Source organism: Branchiostoma belcheri, unplaced genomic scaffold (genome assembly GCF_001625305.1).
Source record: "Branchiostoma belcheri isolate BF01 breed outbred unplaced genomic scaffold, Haploidv18h27 scaffold125, whole genome shotgun sequence".
Classification (NCBI taxonomy): domain Eukaryota; kingdom Metazoa; phylum Chordata; class Leptocardii; order Amphioxiformes; family Branchiostomatidae; genus Branchiostoma; species Branchiostoma belcheri.
In genome coordinates, this window is record NW_017802658.1 from 618,252 (window position 1) to 640,544 (window position 22,293).

General features: G+C 41.8%; 2 protein-coding genes across 8 annotated transcripts in view; both read left to right on the forward strand.

The window, feature by feature from the left end:
- The first annotated feature begins 1,133 nt into the window (after positions 1-1,133).
- Positions 1,134-15,263, forward strand: LOC109463396 (nuclear hormone receptor family member daf-12-like). The gene is made up of 9 exons (XM_019760205.1): positions 1,134-1,269; positions 8,115-8,302; positions 9,480-9,620; positions 10,116-11,287; positions 11,697-11,760; positions 12,078-12,160; positions 12,659-12,746; positions 13,257-13,370; positions 13,908-15,263. Exons 2-9 carry the CDS (start codon positions 8,125-8,127, stop codon positions 14,147-14,149), a joined length of 2,082 nt encoding a protein of 693 aa, XP_019615764.1. The 5' UTR covers positions 1,134-1,269; positions 8,115-8,124; the 3' UTR covers positions 14,150-15,263.
- Positions 15,264-19,308: 4,045 nt separating this feature from the next.
- LOC109463392 (transcriptional enhancer factor TEF-1-like) overlaps positions 19,309-22,293 on the forward strand; it is a 45,684-nt gene continuing 42,699 nt past the window's right edge. For 4 of the 7 annotated variants that reach the window (XM_019760195.1, XM_019760190.1, XM_019760191.1 and 1 more), the window contains exons 1-2: positions 19,310-19,486; positions 19,729-19,852. The gene's annotated coding sequence lies outside the window, so the exon portion shown is untranslated. Of the gene's footprint in view, positions 19,487-19,728; positions 19,853-22,293 lie in introns of all 7 variants that reach the window. The other 3 variants (XM_019760193.1, XM_019760196.1, XM_019760192.1) reach the window with 2 other exon arrangements.

The window sequence follows — 22,293 nt, forward strand, 5'->3', positions numbered from 1 at the left end:
GCAATGGTTCAACCGACTCAAAGCGGCCACTTCAACACGCACAGTGCACAGTGTAACGCTACTACTATATAAGTCGCAAAATCAGCTAATCTTGGCTATTAAATGTATCAACAGTCGGTTAACTTTCTTATCGATAGATAAAAAGCCGTTTGACTCCCACCTGTTATGAGTTTTACGCGGTGGGAGTTCAACTTCAACGGCGGTAGACTGCAACCGTGTGTAGTATGCATTTCATTACGAGCGTGAAGTGCATGGATCAAAAGCGGTCCCTAGCATTTGACTGCAGGACTGCACTAATGTATTAGCTATAATGGCAGGCAAGACCACAGAAGAAGGCCACTGTCAGTATCGACTGTTTGAAGCTTTCTGCACGGCGTTTGGCAAAATGTCTGGACCTACGAAATACCGGAAGGTGAGGAAGCGTTTTTCGGGGAATATTTTCAAACAACTTAAACACGTCCCAAGTTTGAAATTTCCAGCATTTACCACTAAAGGAGTACCGGTACCAAATATCATTACAATCCATCCAAAGGTTCAAAAGTTATGCTGGCTACAAATGTGCGGAAACAAACACACAGACAGACAGACACGCCAGAAACATACCTCCATTTTTCATGGAGGTAATAAAAGTTTTGCAAGATTGTGAACAGCAAAACTTTTTTTTTGTTACAAAAGTTTCTGAAACAAAGTGTACATGTAGAAGAAAGGTGCAGTGCATTGAAACTGAAAACACTATTATTAACCACATAGATCTATTACTGCTATTGAACTGTAAAAGTGAACTTTAGGTCATTGACAACTATTTTGGGGTGAGGTTATACCAGATCCTGAGACACACCTTTAGGTCACTGATGACGCATATACTAGTATACTACTAGTATGTATGGTCTACTACATGACGAAATATAGGGGTGTACAAATTTCCTACCATACTGAAATATTGCGGTCTATGACACATTGAGCTACAATTGTGACGCATTCAAATTTTAAAACAAATCCACAATTACTTACATGTAAAGCAGTGTACATTTAATTTATTTTCATTCTGCTACGATTAGGGTAAATCAGAGTGTTGAGTTCCTCCCCCCTCTTTGGTAATAGACCGTTCCATGTGTAAACCTCCGGTCATCGACCTCACGGTTGGCCCACACGACAAACAGGTTGGGCGCCAGCGTCTGCCGACATTTTCGTCTTTTTCTCGTACAAATCTCTATTTTTCCACCAAAAAACGGACGGATAGTTGTCTCCGCTTGTACCACAGACCTCGCGGTAAGTATGACCGCCATCTTGTACTTGATTTTGTACATCGTTCGGCCGAACGTTCTCCTGAAAATTTGACCTTTCCATCCTCGAGGTAGCCTGAGCTTTTGGGGCTGATCAAAAATGGCGGATCATCCGTACAACCAAAACGTTTGGCTACATTTTCAGCGAGCTAACAACAAATTCTCTTCTTCTGTGGATCCTACAGAGCTTGATCTATGTTTAAAAACATGCCGATTTTGGGGGTAACATAAAAGACCAGTAAACGTGTAAGATACGGATGAGTGAGGTACAAGGTCCTGTATTATGTTGTGAAGTCTAAAATCATAATTTGATAATATTATGATAAACAGAGTCAATAGTGGCACCAGGATGTGTGTATATTTTTCCTTAGAACAGGAATTTTGGTGAGATATTTATCATGAAAGTAAGAACTAAGGATGACATTGCTGAATCGTGGACCTTATATGAGTCATCTTGAAACACGAGACGCAAACACTAAGATTAAGAAAACAGACAACAACAAGAAGACATTACGGTTACTGTGTATAATTTCACACCTGTATACTCGAGTTTTCTGACTTTACAGTGGTACAGTATCTGTATCTGTTAGTTTGTGGGGAAATCCAAATAACCTGCTTGTAATTTGAAAGAAGTTTATCTTCTTGGCAAGGAGGTTTAATATCTTCAAAAAGGCCCCACCCTTTTTTTATTATATGTAATGTTACATGTAAAGTAAGGATAACTGTCTTATCATGGTTCACATGGAATAGCCTGTATAACTGTCAGCAACTCGTTAATTATATAATCCTTTTCTTCAGCCAATGAGTTGTATGGCTTTGGCTTATTTCGATTTTTGTTTTTATACTTAAGTACTGTTTAATTTTTAAAAACAAAAATAGGAGTTTAGAATTGTAATAACTATTTGAACTTTTTTAAGCCATGTTGAATGGTAAATTATGTAGTGTCCAACACGAAATTTGGACTTTCATTCTGACTGTTTACCCACCATGTGACCATGTGAATGAAACAGGTGTTTCGGTGACCTTTAGTTAGTAGCTGAGGAGTTATGTAACGTTAGCCTTAGTCAGGTAAAATGTATTTAAGGTTGTCTTATAAGAAACCTACTAGTATATGCCTAAAATGATCTGTTTGATGTCAAATCTTTCCAAACTTATATATGTAGTAGTATACCAAATTTATACTTTCTTTGCAGGCTAAAACAAGTTATGCCAAGGCAGCAAATCTCGTATTTCCTCACTTCATTCAGGTGGATATTGAGCTATCCAGTTAGGGATGTCCCTCGGATAGGACATTAAATGGAGGTTCTGGGAACATGATTGACGAACTCGATTACGCTTTACGATAAATTCCAAGTGGCTACAACGCATTACGTTGAATTAAAACGGCGAATACGCTCTACACAAAATGCACCAATTACGCTCTACGTTGAATTAGAGCGGTCCGTCTACGATCTGTGTAGAATCAAAACGGCCGATTATGCTCTACGGAAAAGGGCATGCGGGCCCCCCTAATATCAAAAAGAGTAGGGGTCCTTCACTGCGTGATATGTATTGTGTTTGGAGCCTTCAGCTATATGTGGTTTAGCACTTATAAAGACAAGCTATTCACATTGTAACAAGTGGTTAATTTTAATGAGCACTATTAATATTAATTATACCTGCACACTCCCTATTTGGGTATATCATTTACCTTATGCAGTATTTCCTATGCTTATCGCTAGGTGGCGCACGTGTACAAAGCTCTAATCGCAAAGCATCACGGGATATCATGACGTAATGACATTGTTCGCCGCCATTTTCCTTGTGCGTTCGCAGAGGGGTGCACGTTCGTTTCCCTACTCCTTATTTTTTCGGATTTTCTTTCGGCGTTAGGCCCAAAAAGGAGGATAAAACGAAGTCTTCTGCCCACGAGGGCGATTCAGGTAGCCTTTCGGAGGACCAGACGGGTCGTAACGGCAAGAGAAGCGGCCTGTTTCCCAACGCTAGTCAGGAAAAATTCCTGGCCGTGGAAAAGACAGGCGTGTCTGCACAAGCCTCCGGACAGGAGGAAGAGGAGTCGGGTGAACGAAAAGTCCCCGCTCCTACAGCTGGAGGTTCGGAGGAAAAAGAGAAGAACTCCAACCTCATTCCGCCGTTTGGGAGCGAAATGCCCCATCGGCGTTGGCACCGGGAACATCCGCCACTTGGGAGCGAAATGCCCCTTCGGCGTTGGCACCGGGAACATCGGTCAAGGAAGGAGACGGCGCGGAGCTGCCGCCGCCCCGGCCTAAATTTCCTCCGGACTCGGAGGAGTTGGGCTCCCCGACCGTGCCGAAGCTTGGTGGGGAATAGTCTCCTCCACCCCCACCTCCATCAGAAACACCCTTCCCGCCTGGATTCGACGCTGCCTCTTTTCTTCAGTGGATCAGTTCCAGCTTGGGACTTCCTCAGGCGTCCAGTTCATCCCGTCAACCTCGGGACGTTGACGGGGCGGTAGCGTCGACCAGCCGAGCCGGTGTAGTCGGTTCCGGCGAGAGCATCCAGGTTCTGAAGTGGAAGAGTGTTCGGAGGAGGGAAAAGATCACCTTTTTCTGACTCTGACGAAGGTAACTCCTTGTCGTTTGATAATCCCTACGATAATAACTTCAAATAAGTATTTGGAGGAACCGGTGGGAAAATCGGTCTTGAAGACATGTTTCATATCTTGTTTCATGTCCTTGCCACACATTTCACGTCTATACTGAGTCATAGTAGAGGAAGTTGATCCCAAAAAACACCAAAGACGATTCTATCGCTTTGCAAACAGCATCGGGTTTAGAGGATGGTCCGAACCCTTAGTGAAGAGAGGAAGGAAAACTTTTCCCACTCCACCTAATGTTGAATTAGCACTTCGGGCGCCGATTCTAGACCCAGTAGTGGCTAATATGATCAAGCATGATACCGTAAACACTGATAAGAATTTTAGTGATTGCCAGGATAAGATGCTCATGGCTGCTAACCTTTTAGTAGAGTAGTTGTTGGCAGCAGTTAAACTCCAAATTTGTGAGTAAAGTCCTCGCTCAAAAATGTAGCGACCTGCTCGGGAACTTCAGATTCTTCCCCTTCTTAATTTGGAGACACCTTTTTGGAGTAAGGTTAATTCAGCCGATTAGGCTAGACGCACTTTGAGTAAGGCTTATAAGTCAGCCCCTTCGAGCACTTCTAAGTCCAACCGTTCAAAGTTTAACTATAGCTACAACAAGTACTCCTCAAACTAAAAGGGTTACATTTTTCGTCCCTACAACAACAAACCTGTAATTCTACCCTAGCCATCTAGCGGTTTTGGTCAAAACTGCAGTGTTTTTGCCCAAGTCTCACTGAATCTCGCGAGATATCGGGAGATTTGAAGAAAACAAGATGGCCGACCTCGTGCCGAGCGCTACACATTTCTATGTTCAAGGCCACGAAAACGTGTCCAAAACTCGTAAAAATGGATTGAATACAAGGTCACAACAAAGAAGAAATGTTCTTCTCTATATGTTTAATTTGTTGGAGCACTGATTCCTCATTTGAAGGGAAGATTTTCGTGAGTTATTTTTCTTCCATGTTGCCGAATTTTGAAAGGGGATTTTCCACGTTACGATCGCCATATACTAGCCCCTAAAAATCTATTCTCTGACTGTTTGGGCTGTATTTCATGGAGAAATTAGCGTTGTTTACATGAAAATAGGATTTTCAAATGCCAGCAGGGTGTCAACATTTTACCAAACACATTGATTTTGTGTAGCAAAGTGGACTATTGTTATTCAAATAGCGCCTTTTTACAACTTTTGTCAGACAATACCGATGGGCATAGTGACGCCGCTTGGCCCCCAAATCAGCAAAATTTCACGAATTAGCCAAGCTAACACAAGCAAAAGTACGAAGAGAAGACCCTACATTTGAAAATTTTTTGAGAGGCGCAGCGCCCTTGTTTCATTGCTTGGGGAGACCCCTGGATTACTAGTAGTAGTTTCTTAGACGACTTACCGATCATTGCAAGGTCGAGGGAACAATGCTTAGAGCACATTGCTATAGGCAGAGAGCTTCTAGAGCAACTCGGTTTGTTCTCAACCTGGAGAAGTCGCGGTTGGTACCGTCTCAGGTAGCGATTTTCCTAGGCCTTGTTCTCGATTCTCGTACTTTGACAATTTACCTAACCGAAGACAAGTTAGACAAGGTAGTGAGTTCTTGCCTATCACTTCTAGAACAGGAGGTGATAGGAATCAGACAGCTAGCCAGCGTGGTGGGGCTGTTAGAGTCCGCCAAGCAAGCCATTCTTCCAAGGCCCTTACTTTTCCGGGCTCTGCAACAGCTTCTCAATTTTCGACATAAAGAAGCCGAGAGAATTTTGTCTCTTTAGTCAGTCTAACCCCAGATGCAGTAAAAGATCTACAGTGGTGGATCGGTCATGTGCGCGAAGTAAAGTCTTTGTTCCGTCAAACCTGACAATTTGCACGGATGCCTCACTGGAAGGATGGGGCGCGCATTGTTATGGTCAGGAGACAGGCGGGCGCTGGTCGCAAACAGAAGCGCGCATGCACTGTGACCAACTGACTAGAATTGAAAGCGGCCTCCCTGGCGCTAAGAAGCTTTGTGAGCGCAGATACTCAGCATGATCTGCTAAGGCTGGACAACGCAACAGCCGTTGCATATGTGAATCACGTGGGGGGAACAAGGTCGCCAGATTTGGCAGCCTTGGCCCTGGAGATGTGGTCGTGGGCCCTGGAAAGAGGCCTGACGTTGTCTGCAACTCACGTTCCCGGATTGACAAACACCCTAGCGGACAAGTGTTCGCCGGTTTTTTCTGGACAAGGTAGAGTGGCAACTGAACCGCTCAGTTTTTCCTGTCATTGAACAATTGGACAGGCAATGCATTGACAGTAGATCTGTTTGCTTCTCGTATGAACGCTCAGCTGAAGGAGTATGTCTCTTGGCGCCCAGAACCAGAGGCCATGTCGGTGGATGGCCTAAACATTCACTGAGGCAACCTGGGGCTAGCGCATGCCTTTCCCCGCTTCAGCCTAGTGTTCAAGGTACTGAGGAAAGTCCAGTCAGACGTAGCAATAGTGATTTTGATACCTCCAGTTTGGGAGTCTCAGGCTTGGTACCCCAAGGTGTTGAACATGTTGTTCGAGAGTCCGGTTCTCCTGCCACAGAGCTGGGATCTGCTGTTCCTGCCGCACAACAGGAGACCCCATCCGCTGTTGCCAGATCTGATGCTTGCCGCGTGGCCAAGATCAGGCGACAGTTGCAGGGTCGGGGCCTTTCGGCAGGGGCTTCAGACCTCATCCTCTCGGCTTGGAGAGAAAGCACTTCTAGACAGTATCAGTCAGCATGGGCTCAGTGGGCCAGCTGGTGTGATAGAAGGAAGATTGATCCAGTTTGCGGCTCTATAGAGAGCGTAGTAGAATATCTTGAATGGATGTTCCGACAGAACTACTGCTATACATTGTATGTCAATTGGGGTGGCTCGTTCTGCGATCTCGTCTGTACACTTACCAGTAGACCATTGTAATGTGGGTAGTCACCCTCTAGTGTCCAAACTGATGAGAGGTCTGTTTCACAAACGTCCTCCTTGTCCAAGATATGTTTCAACATGGGACGTCAGTCGGGTCCTAGAGTACCTTCTGCATTGTTGCCAAGCTAATAGTCTTAGTTTGAAACAGCTGTTTCATAAGTTGGTAACACTAGCGGCATTGGTGTCAGCCGACAGAGGTCAGACTTTAGCGGCGCTTGACTTGAGATTCATAAAAAAAAAAAAAAAAATGTAGAAACGGTGTTTTCTTGGACAATTCCTACCCTGCTGAAACTTCTAGACCAGGGAAACCTGCCAGAAAGTGTTTTTGGGCGGCCTTCCCGCAGGACAGGCGCTTGTGTGCCTTCACATACCTGAAAGAATATCTAAGGCGGACTTCTTCCCTTCGGAAAGAAGGGGGGGGGAGCAGAAGTTGTTCATATCGTTCAGCAGACCACACAGGCCAGTTGGTTCTGCGACCCTGGCCAGGTGGGTTAAGTCAGTGTTAGGCACGGCAGGTGTTGACACAGCAACTTTCTCAGCTCATTCCACTCGAGGAGCATCCACTTCAGCTGCTACAGCTGCTGGGGTGTCTCTACATAGCATCATGAATGCAGCGGACTGGTCACGAGAGTCTACCTTCCTGAAGTACTACAGGAGGGACAACAACCAACACACGTTTGGCCAGGCTGTGCTGTCCACGGCTCTGAAGTCTGCATAAGGTAAATGATATACCCAAATAGGGAGTGTGCAGGTATAATTGAGGATTAGGCAAATTGTACTTACCATGAAGGATAATCCCAATTATACCTCACACGAACTATTTGGGTATATCTTCCCACCCTTGCTGTTCTTCAGCTCCCAAGTAGCTGAAAATGCCCACCCATGGTGAACAGCACAGACTCTTTCTCGCACGTCGTCAAATGGCGGCGAACAATGTCATTACGTCATGATATCCCGTGATGCTTTGCGATTAGAGCTTTGTACACGTGCGCCACCTAGCGATAAGCATAGGAAATACTGCATAAGGTAAATGATATACCCAAATAGTTCGTGTGAGGTATAATTGGGATTATCCTTCATGGTAAGTACAATTTGCCTAATCCTCAATTTGCCTGCATATAGAGAACCCAGGTCAGAGCAGCAGGCTTCACCAGACTACGACCAGCAGGGTCTGGCGAGAGATGGTGAATTAAGCATTTAGAAGCACTATCTTATATGTAGAGATAGGAATATTAGTATACGGTAGAAGAACAATCCGAGTCAAGATAGAACAACCTGACACACGTGGATCACTTCTCTCACCCCCATTCCAGGCAAAACACAATGGGGGACATCGTGAAGCTGTCTGATGTTTTCGAAGACCAGGAAGAGTCCACTGTGGTGGAGAGGGGTCCAGGTCCCTCTGAAGAAGAGAGGGGGAAGCTCGGTTTGGAGTGTACCATTTGTGGGGACAAGGCCACGGGTTACCACTATGGAGCTTTCAGCTGTGAGGGGTGTAAAGGTGAGTCAATTTTTTATATAGTGTTTCATTATTTTTTCTTAGATTTTAGCATTTACCTTCAGAAAAAATGTTTTTGGTATGTGAGTATGTGTGTCCATGTGTATACATGTGTTTCTGCACTGCCCTTAGATCAGGTTTACGGATATGGTTGGGTTCAGTCTGTCCCAAAGGGAGAAAATCATTGTTCACAGCAACATCTGGTAGTGCTCGTTGTTTTTACAGGTGTTTTTTTCTTGTTACATGACCTCCTTGACAGCAGACAGCTTGTGTTGTTTCCCTTGCACAATAAAGAAAGAATTGTAGACACCATCACGCAAGATCTAAATATTTCATTAGGTCTGAGGCCTGAGAAAAGTTATGACCATCCCCCGTTATAACTCAATGGAATATGGATAACTAGCTTCTTTGCTGGGATTTTGGAACAAATTTTGTTTTGGGAGAAAATGTTGTTTTGACATGCTCCAGGCTGTCCTAGAATACTGAGACAGTCTGCAACGAACCCCAATCAGTAGATTTGTAACTTGAACTTCTGACTTTCAATCCACAAATGTCTGAGTCTGTGCAAATTAGTATTCTGCGGGCTTGTCGAGTGACTGCTAAGCCACTCAAACACGCGCTCAGATACACACTCCAGCTGAGGTCCCATGTTTCGGGTCACGCGTGTGCTAGTCTGTGTTACACAAGCTCTCGGCCAGAGGTTAATGACTCCATCCCAACTTCGGGGCGGCCGGCCGCCAGGAGCGCGATTTAGTCAGGCTAACGCGTGTGCAGGGCTCAAAATACTGAGAGCGTATATGCACTAGTGTGCAGCCGAGCTGTGAACCTCATTTTTGAGATTTGTGTTGGGTACTACATGACATTGTTTACTTGTGTACAACATCAGAAAAAGATTATAATAATTTGTTGTGCATGTATTACTGTCTTGTTACTGTACTGTTACTGTACAAAAATCTAAGTTAGCTGTATAGAATTTCAAAATCAAAGTTTAGAGAGAGGCAAAAAGATATGTTGCACACCAAAAATTTGTGGCTATACTTTTAATCTATTCCCAACAACAAATTTTAAGCCCTTCATGTAAAACTAGTTCAAGTGCTTGTTTAATCTATTTAAAGGTCACTTGATCTATTTAAAGGTCACTTGATTACGCTTGAGAACCCTCTCCTTTGTTTTGTTGTAGGGTTTTTCCGTCGAGCGTTCCTGAGAGGCCACGTGAAGAAGTGTCCGAACGGCGGCAGTTGTGAGATGGACCTGTACATGAGGAGGAAGTGTCCTGACTGTCGCCTCAGGAGGTGTAAGATGATGGGCATGAGACCTGAATGTAAGTTCTAGTATGGGTAGGGTTCCCAAAGATGAAGGTGAAGTTCGACATTGGGCCCTCTAGCAGGTACCTACAGTACTGCAGCAGAGCTTCAAAGTTTGAGGTCAAATTCTATGGAAGTGCCAGGTCGATGATTTTGGGCTAGTGAAAAGCTCTTGGGACTGGGAGTAAGTGGTACAAGTTTGGCCCCCTAGCAGCTTGTTTGATGGAACTGCAGTGCTTAATTAACCTCCAGGATGGTGAGGTAGCCGTTTGGCACCAATTTTGTATTGGTTATTGAGTTAGACAGCAAAGAGAGAGTTAAAGTTATGGAGGTATTGTTTTGAGCATCTGAGTTGGATTTCTTGTTTTGTTTATTGTCTTCTATATGCATGTTGTAGCTCCATCATTTTCTAAATTCTTGATTTCAAAATTAGTATTTGGTGACTCTCATGAAGCTTAAATGATACAAGAAAAGGGCACTTTAAAATCATGGTTTGTCTGACTTTATTTCAGGCCTGCTGTCAGAAGCACAGTGCAAGTCCAAGTTCTTATGGAGAAGATCAAAAGGTGGCCCCAAACAGGAAAAACAGGGAAATTCTCCAGTTCCAACTTCAACATCCAATCAGAAAGCTCAAAATCCTGCAGCTATCACCAATCAGCCTCCAGGCTGCACTGTAGCCAATGAGTGCCTTGACACCTCAACAACCAATCAGCAACCTCAAATCTCAACCAATCAGAGACCACTATTTGAGAAACAGAACCCCTTGAGTCAACTCCTGACTGGGTCCATGGGTGCACCAGCTGCTGTGAACACCAACCTCCCTGGATGGCAGCCTCATAGAAATCCAGTGGCCCTGCCCACTAATGAGTCAACCAATCAGCAGCAGCCTGTGTTTGTCAATCAAGTCAACGTGTACTTGGGTGCCCCGCCCAAGGATGGGGAGGGTGGACCATCAGCTGTGCAGGTGTCTCCTGCGTTTGTTGCCCAACTCCTCTCTAACAATGGCTCGTTGGCACCACAGCAGATGTTGTCCATGCTCTCCCCTCAGAATATGTCCGCCAGTCTTGCTAGTGACAACACTACACAACAGAGTCAGGGTATTAATACTGGTGCCAATTTTTACTTAAACAAGTCTCTGGCCCAAGCTACTACTCACACTAAAGCAGGGACCAATCATATGCAGCCATCAACTGTCAATCAAATGCCGCCAACCAATGAATGGCCTTCCTCATCATCTGCATCAGCCCTGTTGTCCTCACTGGGCAGTCAACATTCTAACATCACACCGCCCCCAAGCAGCGGACCAAGCCCTGAGCCGTTGACCAATCAGGTGCCTCCAGACATCATGGGAAGACAAGCCATCCTGTCCAGGCTGTTGGGGGATTCGAATTTAAACGGGGCAGCTCAGTCAGCAGCCAATCAGAGAAGATCTTTCCCTGCCCAGTCAGTGTCCAACCCGAGTTCAATATTCACTGACATGGCAGGCCCTTCTTCTGCCTCGACCAATCTTCAAAGATCTGCGATGACCAATCAGGATAGAGCAGGAGGCTCTTTGATGCGTAGAGGAGCGAGCTCAGCTCAGAGTGACGGTCTACAGCTGACTGTTGAACAGAAAATACTGATCGAGGAACTGGACAGGGCACAGAGCTTATACCTTCCTGGCCAAAACTGGGATGAAGTTAGGGTAAGTCACAACTTACAAGAAGCTTACAGTTACAGTAAAGCTGTCTACATTTTCGGCGATGCCTCACTTTTACCTCCGTGATAATTTTGGTATGTCTGTTTCTCTGTCTGTGCATCCAAATTATACATTATACTATATCCAGGATAACACAACAAGTTGGTATGTGGGTAGGCCTTGTCTTTGGTCTACATATGTCATACTGATTTCTAAACACAGGGATGCTCATTGAGACCTTAGGATACAAGTTCTGGGCATCGGTTATTTAAGGTTTCAACTTTTTGAGGCACTTCTAGCAGTTATGACTTCAACTTCTTTAAGCGCTTCAAAAAAGAACTGCAATCCAAAATTCTTTTGTCCAACACGAGAAAAAAGATAAAGAGTCATTCATTGCACATATTTTTTTCCACAGGCCACTCTGGTGACCAACACACTAGAGGAGCATCAGGCCAAGGCTGTTGACCTCATAACAGCAGGTATGTCTAAAACCTATATTTCTACACCTTTTTTCTTACACCAGGTTGTGACCATCCTATAGACCGATTCATAGCCTTGTCCACGTCAAAATACACAACTGCAAAATAAAATCATGTTTGACATGCATATGCAGCCACTCTCTCATTGGTTGAACTGCTAATTGCCATGCTCTCATTGGCCAAACCCTAATTATGATGGATAGTCAGATTTGGTCTGTTAGTGGATAGAATATAGTACATGCAGCCAAATTGCTGTAGACCAACATTTATAGAGTTGTACACACAATCACACCATTTTGCCTTGTCGATTCTCACAGGTATCGAGAAACACATCCAGTTTGATAAGACGTTACGTGGCTTCAAGGATTTCTCCGAGGAAGACCAGATAGCTCTAGTTAAGGTTTGTGTGTTTCTTAGTTTGTTGGCAATCAGGACCATTCTATATTGCTTCTTTAACTTCCTTGCAAAGAAGTAAGTCCAATTTTTATGTGTTTTTTTTTTTTTTGTGTTGGTACATGAAACTGAATTCTACCCAGTTTCCAGCTAGCATCCATCTTTCCGTCATTTGATGGAAATTTTCTGCTCATGACGGACAAAGATTTTGCTCAATCCATCATCTTTGATGAACAAAAATTGACATTTGAATATATAGAAAGAGATATAATAAAATGAGCTTAGTTTAGCAGCAAAATTTTCCTAGGAAAATATAGAAAATAGTGTTTCAGAGGGTCAAGATTTCAACATTTTCATGGGAAGCTTGCCCCCAGATCACTTTTTGGTATTCGACATGATGTTACATCAAACAAAATTGAGATGACGGAAAAAAGTGTCTGGCTAGAACACTGATTCGATTAACTGTCAACCCAAATTGAAATGTGTGTTTTGTCTCTTACTGTAGGGCTCAGTTGTGGAAGCCATGTTGTTAAAGATGGTTCAGGCTGGGGAGGTGGAAAGGGAGGACATTCTACAAAACATCCTCATCTCAGGTAAATGTCCATCTGATAAGTCTTGTAAAATTTGCACTAAAATTTTATTTCTTCAATCTCTAATTTCTTGTTGTATCCCCTTTAGACATGGTGTCTAATTGAAATTACCGGTATTGTAGCTTAAATTTTAAGCTAGGATAATTTTAATTAGACACCAAAAGGGATACAAGAAATTTGAGATTTCAGACTCCCAGAAGTAGTTTGGGCTTTTGTGACCTTCAAGCGCATCCTATTTCCTGTGTCTGACCTTTTGAACCCTTGCCTGTCAATCTTCCTCCACCCATGCCACATGCTGTCAACCTACTCTCAAGTTAACCCCCTTTCCTGACCCTTAGACTTCCTGTCATTCTGCCTGTCAATCTTCCTCACCCATGTGCTGTCAACCTACTCTGTCTGGACAAACAGTGACACAAAACAACATTTCCTTTTCTAGAAGTTAAGTATCTAGGAGATTTATTTGTCTAATTAGCATATTTCCAATGTTTTTCTGATGACTTGTTCTTTGTGCAGCCCATACGAAGGAGTTTTTGGACAACATCCTTCCCTTCTACAAGTCGGTGCACCAACTCAGGCTGGACACAAACACATACCACCTGCTGCACGCTGTTATTGTCTTATCACCAGGTAGGGTCAGCTGGAACACTCTGGGCTATGCTGGCAATCATTTTAGTTATTTGTGGAATCATATTTTTTGTTGGTGTTGAAGTTTTGTTTTATGCAAAAAAATATATTAGAAAACCAACCATGGTGTTACAGAGCCATAAGTAACCTCCATTCTTTGATTAATTGTCGTTTTAAGTTTTTGGGATTTTTGTATGTCATTTTCTTTGACTCTGTATATCTAACATATTGTATTTATCCACTTGAAAATAGCCATTGGAGTTCTGAATTTGCAATAGTTAATCATTAAGATTATCATTCCAAACTTAATTTCAACCATCTATGCACCTTTTGTAGAATCTTATTCAGAAAGTTCATCTCTGTTGTTGGTAGAAGCAAGGACATTATACACAGAAGGACTGGGCTCAGGATTAGTCCCTATTCAGCAACGTTGGACTGTGTATAATGTCCTTGGTAGAAGTCATTCTGAAGTCAATTTAACTGTAATTTCCCACACAAGAAATTGGACACAGCTCAGCTCAGTGTATGCTGTTTTTTTAGATCGTCCGTATGTCCAGGACCAGGTGGCGGTACAGCGAGCCCAGGACGTGTACCTGAACACGCTGGTCGCCTACTGTAAGCTGAACTACCCCCAGCAGCCTCACGTCTTCCCTCACCTGGTCTCCACCATGACGGAGCTGCGCAGTCTCGGACACAACCACGAGCGACACTGGCGCAACAAGGACATCATGCGGAAGGAGCCGCTCATCGTCGAGATCACGCCGAGTCTCAAAAACCGATAAAACAATCATCGTAGCCTGGATGACAGCCTTTTAGTTCCAATTTGCTCTCTTCATTGATTCATTTAATCTTCAAGCAGATCATATGGTGGTTAGGCAGTACCCATTGGCCAGAGGAGTGTGCATTAACCCCTGAAGTTGACCAATGGATACTGTTTGGCAAGTGGATACTACCTGGCCAATTTGATACTGTCTTTTGTGGCCACCAAAACATCTGCTTGGAGATTACGATTCATTAGCAAAAAGACTGGGCCTCCACATATTGTATTTGTCTGTCATTTGAATATTGTTGTTGTTGTTGTCCCTGTTTACTATGTTGCTAGACCTGGTCTCTTTGTACAGGGTTTCACTTGGTGCTGACTATTTTCTGAATGTTTGTTCAGAATTTGAACAGGCGTGATGATTGGGCAAACTTGAGTGGCAGTTAATTTGGTATCATCCAATCAGCAGAGGCCCTGTGCACAATGGTTGAATTATGTGACATCATCACCAGACGGATAGAATATGTGTAGACACAGTTTTTTTGCCAGAGAAGCAACAAAGAGAACGTACTAAAAAAACTAAAAAGACTGGCATCCAGGCTAATATTTTCTATTCTTTGAACCATTCCACTTATTGACTGGCTAATTTTAAACCTGTAATACTTTCTATAATATATTTTTTACTGTATATTTCTGATCGTTATGTTAAGCCATGTTCCTGTGTGTGGGAGAGTTTTGGGCATTGCCTGAGACATTATGTAAAAGAAACCCAACACACATATTTAGTGTGTTGGGTGTATACATGTAAGTGTAGGGGTGACCTGGTGTGCTTTGTTGAAAAAGTGAGCCGTAGTGACAATCAAACAAGTGTCAATTATTTTATTTAAGAATCTATTCTAGATTCTTCAACTCTAGAGGTGTCAGACTAATTTTTGTGTGCATCAGAAACACAACAAAATACTGATTATGAAGCACGTTTAAAGTGTGATTTCCATCATAAGAAATTAGACTTACCCAAATTTATGACTGTGCAACTCTTTGTCAAAGAATGACACATGTGACTCGGATGAACTTTCAAGATAAAATTCATGCCAACACTGACACTTCTAGGTTTGAATATCTAATTTGTTGTTTGTTGAAAGATGGCCGATAGCCAATGAGACTAGAGTTGTTATTTTCACTGCCATGTGATTGGCTGTTAATATTGAAAACATGATCATGTGACCATAGCTGATAGAATTTGAAATTTGCTGCTTTCTTATGGCATCTAAGAGTTGTAAATGTTAATATTAATATTTCAAGCTCGAATTCTCTTTGTGATATTTGATCTTTCCTAATATGTAAGAATTCTTGAAAAACTGAAGTATGGAATCAGGAATTGTATGATTTTGATAAGTTTAGATGGATTGTAAAAAAAAGAAAAAACTTAGAGCTAAGAAATCATATTTGGACCATTCTATTTAAAAAGTGGATGGGGGTGTACAGAATAAAGGGACTCAGGTTGCAATAGAATTATGACAAAGATTTAAAAGTAATAATGTTTTTTGAAGGAATAGATAAAGATTTTTGATCAATGAGACTTTATATTATCAACCTTCTACCTGCTGCCTAACTTATAAGCAATAGAGAATCGGTGGCCAAAATTAAAGGCTACTAATAATAATGGTTAAAATCAAATAGGTTTGAAAGTTCAAAGAGGCAAAGATAGAAGTACAATGTATTATTGGGTGTTTAACTACCCAATTAGTAAAACACTTGTGAAATATTTTTGCCAAAATAAAACTGAATATTTTCAATAAAGTTTGGTATTCGCCGGCATGTTCTCTAGACTACAGAAAAAAGAATTCAGATTTCATAAATGAAATAATCTAAAATAATTTTTCTGTTCATGTATGCTTCATTGTGAATGGTTGTCAAAAATCTGTTATTCTGTGTTTATTATGAATTACTAGTATTATGGATGTTCATGAATTCATACCTAATGTAAGTTACCTATTTACATATTTTGTATACAAGCATCGGTACTTCAATTCTAATTGTGAGTTGGTATCTTTGGCACAATGATCACAAATACCTGAAAGGAAATGTTTTAAAATGGTTTATTACAATGCATTAACTTCAATACCGTAATATCAAAGTGGGTGCCTTTACTGGTATGCATATGCAATGTATGCAATGAAAAAAAATTGAAATTGGTCTAAATTAATATAATGAACCTGGTTTCACACCAGAGATGTTTTCTCATATGTACACGTCTTTTGTAGTAGATGATAGTTTAAGCAAGGAGGTTTAATACTAGTAATAAATGTCCTTGGTTTAAGAAAATGTCCTGATGTGTTAACAGAGATGTCAAAGAATCATGTCATTCCTACAAGTGTGATTTATTTACCCTTAACCCAGTACTTAGTACCTCTTGTGGCAATCGTGCACTTGTCTTGAACAGTAACCTCAATAAGCTGACTTTCATTAATTGTGTTGTGGTGTTGGGTATGTGTATGTTATTTTCAGACTCACCAAATGTTGTTTCCTTATTCAATTTCCCCTTTCCAAACTTGTAATCTTTGCAGGAGCATTGATATTCTTGTAAGCTGCAGTTACTGTGTAATATTCACAAATCAACTGTGAAAGCATAAAAAGCTTGGCAGAAGTAAGTTAGCCTGGTTACCAGACCTACTAGTATTTTAGCTCCCGAGTCGGAGAGATAGGCATGGTAACCGGGCTAGAAACAGGGAATGTTGCTGAAAGGAAATTAATGCCAGTCCTCTTGATAAAACGTCCTTGCTAGAAGTTACTACGTTGAGATGGAATATTGGTTATATTTACTGAAGGAAAACATTGCTTTTGCTCAGTTTCTTCTTCCCCGAACAGTGACCTCAATGACCTGAACCAATGTTGTGTCTGTTACCATGGTAACTAGTGTTGGGTTACATCATGTTGCAATTTTATAGCAGGAGGGATTTAGACTCCTGTTTGACCATATATATAAATGTGTTTAAAGAATTAACAGAGCAAACCATATGCAAAGGTAAACATTATGCATTTGCCTTGCAAATGTTACCTTCTAGTTGTCTTTGCTTTGTGAAGGGGAAAAGGCTGGTTGCCAGGACAGGATTTTTATCTGTAAACTCCTTGGACAAAACATGTTGCATAGCGCCCATTAGTTTTACCTTCACAACGAAACAAACTGTCGCAAAGTGAGACATCATTCTCACAAGGCGAATGAAAAAACAAACACAGACAACAAGCTGTGAAAATTCGGTTAGAACCAGCGGGTAATCCGATAAATAACAATCACTGTCAAACAGCATGAAGTAGGTGCGAAAACTTTCCTCAATTCACGCTGTGACGTAAGTTACGCCTTTCTCTTTCCTAATGTTGTTTCAGCACGCGTAAAATTGTTGTGGTTACAAAAAACAAAACAACAACAACAACAGCACATAAATTTGTAAAACAATGACAAGACATAAAAGTTTGCGATAGTCACATCCTTGAATATCTTTTTTCGTCATTGGAACATAGATTCTGAAGTTTTCTTCCACGGCAAGAGAATAAAACGCCCAATGAAATGCAGTATACCATTTAGCCGCATTGCGGCGCTACTGAGAAGTCGATACAGGTCGGAAGCTAGCTATGATCATGCATGTAGAAAATTGAAAATTGGACCGACCCTTGCTGAAGGCGGGAGAGCTTTGTTATCGATGCGTAATTGTTGTGAAAACTCATCGCAAACTCGATGATTCATCTATAACCAACGCCTGACCAGTCAAAGCGAATATTATGTTTCGAAAAGTGGTTTCATTAAAAAAAAAAACGTGATTGTGTTTTGATTATTCAACCATTAGTTCCAAATCACAACACACGTGTATATTTTGTTTTCCTGTTTCTGTTTTGAAGGCAAATCCTTTACACTTGAAACGAAATATATTTTATTGTTCTTATTCGGGCTTTTATGCTACAAGGAAGTATTGGTGAAGTATTAATTACAAGTTTTGTCGAATAAAAAACGTTGCCAGTTACGCTGATATTCCACAAGGGGTAGATGTGTATGTAGAAATTTAAAAAAACGCAAACCGCATAAAAGTAGTTTCAGTTTTAGAAAAGATTTTTCTTGGCATTTCCTTCGCACCTGCTGCAACCATCGACGCGCAGCCACTTCCGGCCGGGAGGGAGGGGGCGACCTCTGCCGGCTAATCAAGTCACCGGGGAGAATTCAGCTTCTGATCAAAGCGCCACCACTTTGTTCTCCGGAAGCGCTTTTGAGGTTCCGATACGCTTAATACGCGAAGCGGGGATTGTAGAAATGTCGGCTTACAAAACTGAAATAGCCCAAATTCTAGCGGCAATCTTTTACAAGAGTATGCTTATCAAAGAGATATATATTAGACTACCAATTGGCGGCAATTAAGCGATTTGGGAGACTTTGACGTGTTAGGATTTTTATTCAGTATTATCAAAGTAGCAGGATGTGACATTTATAATTGAAATGTTCCACTTTTTTAATTTCCTCTCGTCTCCTTCTCGTTCTTTTTTTCTTTTTGTCCTTGTCTAGATGCTAGTACGTGGGACGTTCATAGAACATTTGAACTTAATATAGAGGGACCGACCTTTTTTTCAGTGCAGGCAATTTTCTACATCAAAATTTCCAAAGTTGCCGAGCTTTCTTGTCAATATTTTTTAAATACATATGAAAAATGATGAAAAATAATATATTTTCATATCATAACGTTACTTACCTGACGCCCGGGTTGAAATATTTCTCCAGTGTAAGAACAGATGTGCTCTACAAATGCAAGGTATAAAATGAAAACTCTGTTAATTCTAAAAAAAAATGAAAAAGTTTCTAAAACTATTAATTAGTACGATTTTAATAAACAAATTGTAAAGCGTTTTATTTTTGTTTGTTTTATTGGTTTGGCTAGTGCGCACCATAGGACAAGCGGACCAAGGGCGGCCAAAGACAAAGAGCGAAAAACCATGTATTAAAGATTACATAAAATGGTGTTTTGAAAATATGTTTTTGTGATTTTAATCATCGTATTGAAGTAAGTGTTGAAAATCAACGTCTATAAACATCTTTGCAGGTTCTGAACTGTTCTGACTGTCGCTCGGAAGCGCAGGATGAAGCTGTGGTGTTGAAGAGTTGAATTCTCCCCAGGTGAGTTGCGTGCGTGGCCCCACCCGGCCGGGCTGTGCGCAGTCGCTCGGCAGGCGCGGGCCTGGCATTCCACCCTCCATTCCACGCATTCTTTCCTCTCAGCGGCCTCACCGGCCACAAAACCGCCCCAAAACGCCTGCTTTCCGCCGACAACAGCCGCCGCCGAGTCGCAGAGCCCTGCCCGGGTCCCCTGGCCGCCGAACGGTGAGCACTTTTCCTCAGAATTTCGTCTTTTCTTGACTTTGGCGAGGTTGGAAAGAGGCCGGGCGCTGGGGTCGAACTGACAAATCTCTGAAATTTTTGAGATTTTTCCAGACCTTACTTCCGGACCGGGGAGAAACCAAACGTCGAAGCTGCAAACATTGTCCACAAACAAGGAAAACAAGGACAAAATGGCCATTTTCATGTTGTATAGCAAGTCCACAGCTTGTGTATCTTCTTTCCAGAGTTCGCCGACGTTGTGTCGAGGAATTTGCTCGGGATCGAGACGAGGTAGCGCCAAGCGGACGGCAAGGGACTCTCCGGGCCGAAAACCGTCGTAAGATCAAGAACATCAACAAGACTTTTTCTGTGAGTACTACTCAAATGTCAGCGATCGCGACACCTTAAGATGTTAACAATAAGACAGAGATGTTCCTCTGCTTCTTAGGATGTTACTACGAAGTTTGAGGAAGTGGTAAAGGCGAGGTCTTAAGTTTGTAGAAGTGCAACATGTTGTGTGGCTGTTGCTATTTTGGTCCGGTCGCTACAAGTGACGAAACCCCCAATCTTGGCCCCTCGCACCACTTTATACGACCGAATTTTCCTCAGAATATCTTCGTGATTACTCCGATCTTCCAACAGATCGCCCAAAACAGTTATATGTTTGAAACAGGAATGTGTTATAAGCTTCAAAACAATGTTATGTTGTTGCGAACTGTGCCCCGAACCTTGATCTGACACAACTTTCGTTATTGTTGTTGCACGAGGGTTACGTGTGCTAAGAAAGTCTTTTCCAGACAAATATTTCCTTTGAACAACTTTCCCACTGTTTAACGTAGTCACCACCGATCTAAGGCATCGCCCAAACGCATTTTTGATGCTCAAAACTCACTAGATCGGTGGGAAAAGTTGAGAAAGTCGGGGTTTTGGGGTTTTGTTTTGGGGGTCGCCATCTTGAATTTTCCCCATTCCCCAAGCAAACCTTTGTCCCAACTCTAGCAGGAAATATTACATGTCAAACTTTAGCGTAATCTGAGACCTCTAGGAACATCAAACACGTTTTATTCTGCCTCTATCCACTACGGAGTAGTACTGGGTTTTGTTTAGTTCTTGATGAGGCTGTGTATGTGAGTTTTTTTTGTCCTGAGTCAGCATTTGAATGGGACATTTTGGGGTCTTTGTTCTTTTGTGGGGGCTCCCATCCCAGTGGCACCATGAATGGAAAATCAGTGCAGCTGTAGAAAGATGTCGTCCAACTCCCCACAAAGACGGCATTGTCTCGCCTCCGCTGCTCTTACCACCCTGCTTCAAGGAGGATACGACTAAAAAGTCACGCAGACTTAACGTTCAAGATTCGCTTAAAATCGTTTTTTCTTTATGTTCGGGAGATACCCTTAAATCATAACAACAACAACATTTCGTCAAAGCTAGCAGCTTTTGACGCCATCAGCACAGGATTTACGTGTAGAAGGCAGATGCGTCAAAGGAAATGTTTATAGTAATTGAAAAACACTTGAAGTTGATCCTTGTGCTTTGTTGTGTCTTTTGGGTGATGTTTACTGATGAGGAAATATAAGATGTAGGACAGCTGCCAGATTTTGTTACCACCTGTCTCTGGGAATCTGTCAGAAACAGACCCTCAGCAACTGGCATGTCAATCAGTTTGGTCAGAGATTGGCACAGAGGTCCCTGGTTCAATCCCCGCTCTGACTTCTCTGGTCCCTTTGTTTGAATAATTCTTATTTCCTGCATCGCTTAGAAATAATGATCAGATTCATAATTCACACATAACAGAGGTAGTACATGTATTTGATTGCAGTACTTAAATGAAATTGTTGACAAATTTTTTCCTGTTTGTAATCACAGTGTTTGTGGTATTGTGATATTTTCTTCTTTCTATGAACACATGATTTTGATCATTTCCCTAGAAAATTTGACAATTTTTTCCTGGCTTATCAGTTTATAAAGTCAGATTTTGCAGTATTTCTTTTTTTTCCTTTTTATGATCACAGCTGAACGATTTTATGTTCGACAAGAAACCGCGTGCCAGAATCATAAACCGAGTAACACGAAAATAAATGACTTCGCGAGTCGCCTGATGACACATTCAATCTGGCATTTCATTGCCGTTAATTTATTTGTCTGCCATCAATTTGGGGATGAAATCATTTGAGGGAAGCAACAAGTTCCCACAGGCCTCAAATCATGGCCCGTTTCTTTGCAAGCGGATCTATATTGTGTGTGATGATTCATTGTCCATAATACTGTTAACCCTAAAAGGACTGTATTGATCATTCTTCTAATTATTAACGTTGCCATAGCAACAGCTAAAAGGATGATGGTTCTTTCATCTGAGGGCTGTTAATTGCACGTTTCTTGATGTAGTTATGGCAATACAGTTATTGTAATTTCTTCCCAATTATTACTCTGTTCCTGGTATTGTTGTAGGCTAGTCACAGTAGTGTGCGAAATGATTAAATAGATATGATATTCCATATGGTAGACATGATTTCATTTTGTGTTAATTGAGTATTAAGCAGCGATAAAGAACCTCCCATTCCTAGTGACAATGAAGTATGCAATATTTTAATAAAAAAGATATGCAAGGAATTGATGGCTTTGCATTTATAAGCATTGCATTCTCAAAAGAAAAACCATTCTACTTTCCTTGTAGACTCGATTTATTATGTATATTATTTTATGTAGTGCAATGTGTTGCATTTCTGTAAGACCTCACATTATGCAGTTGTTTACATGCTATTCTCATTTACATACCATGTTTTTGTGTTTAATAAGACATCACCATATTT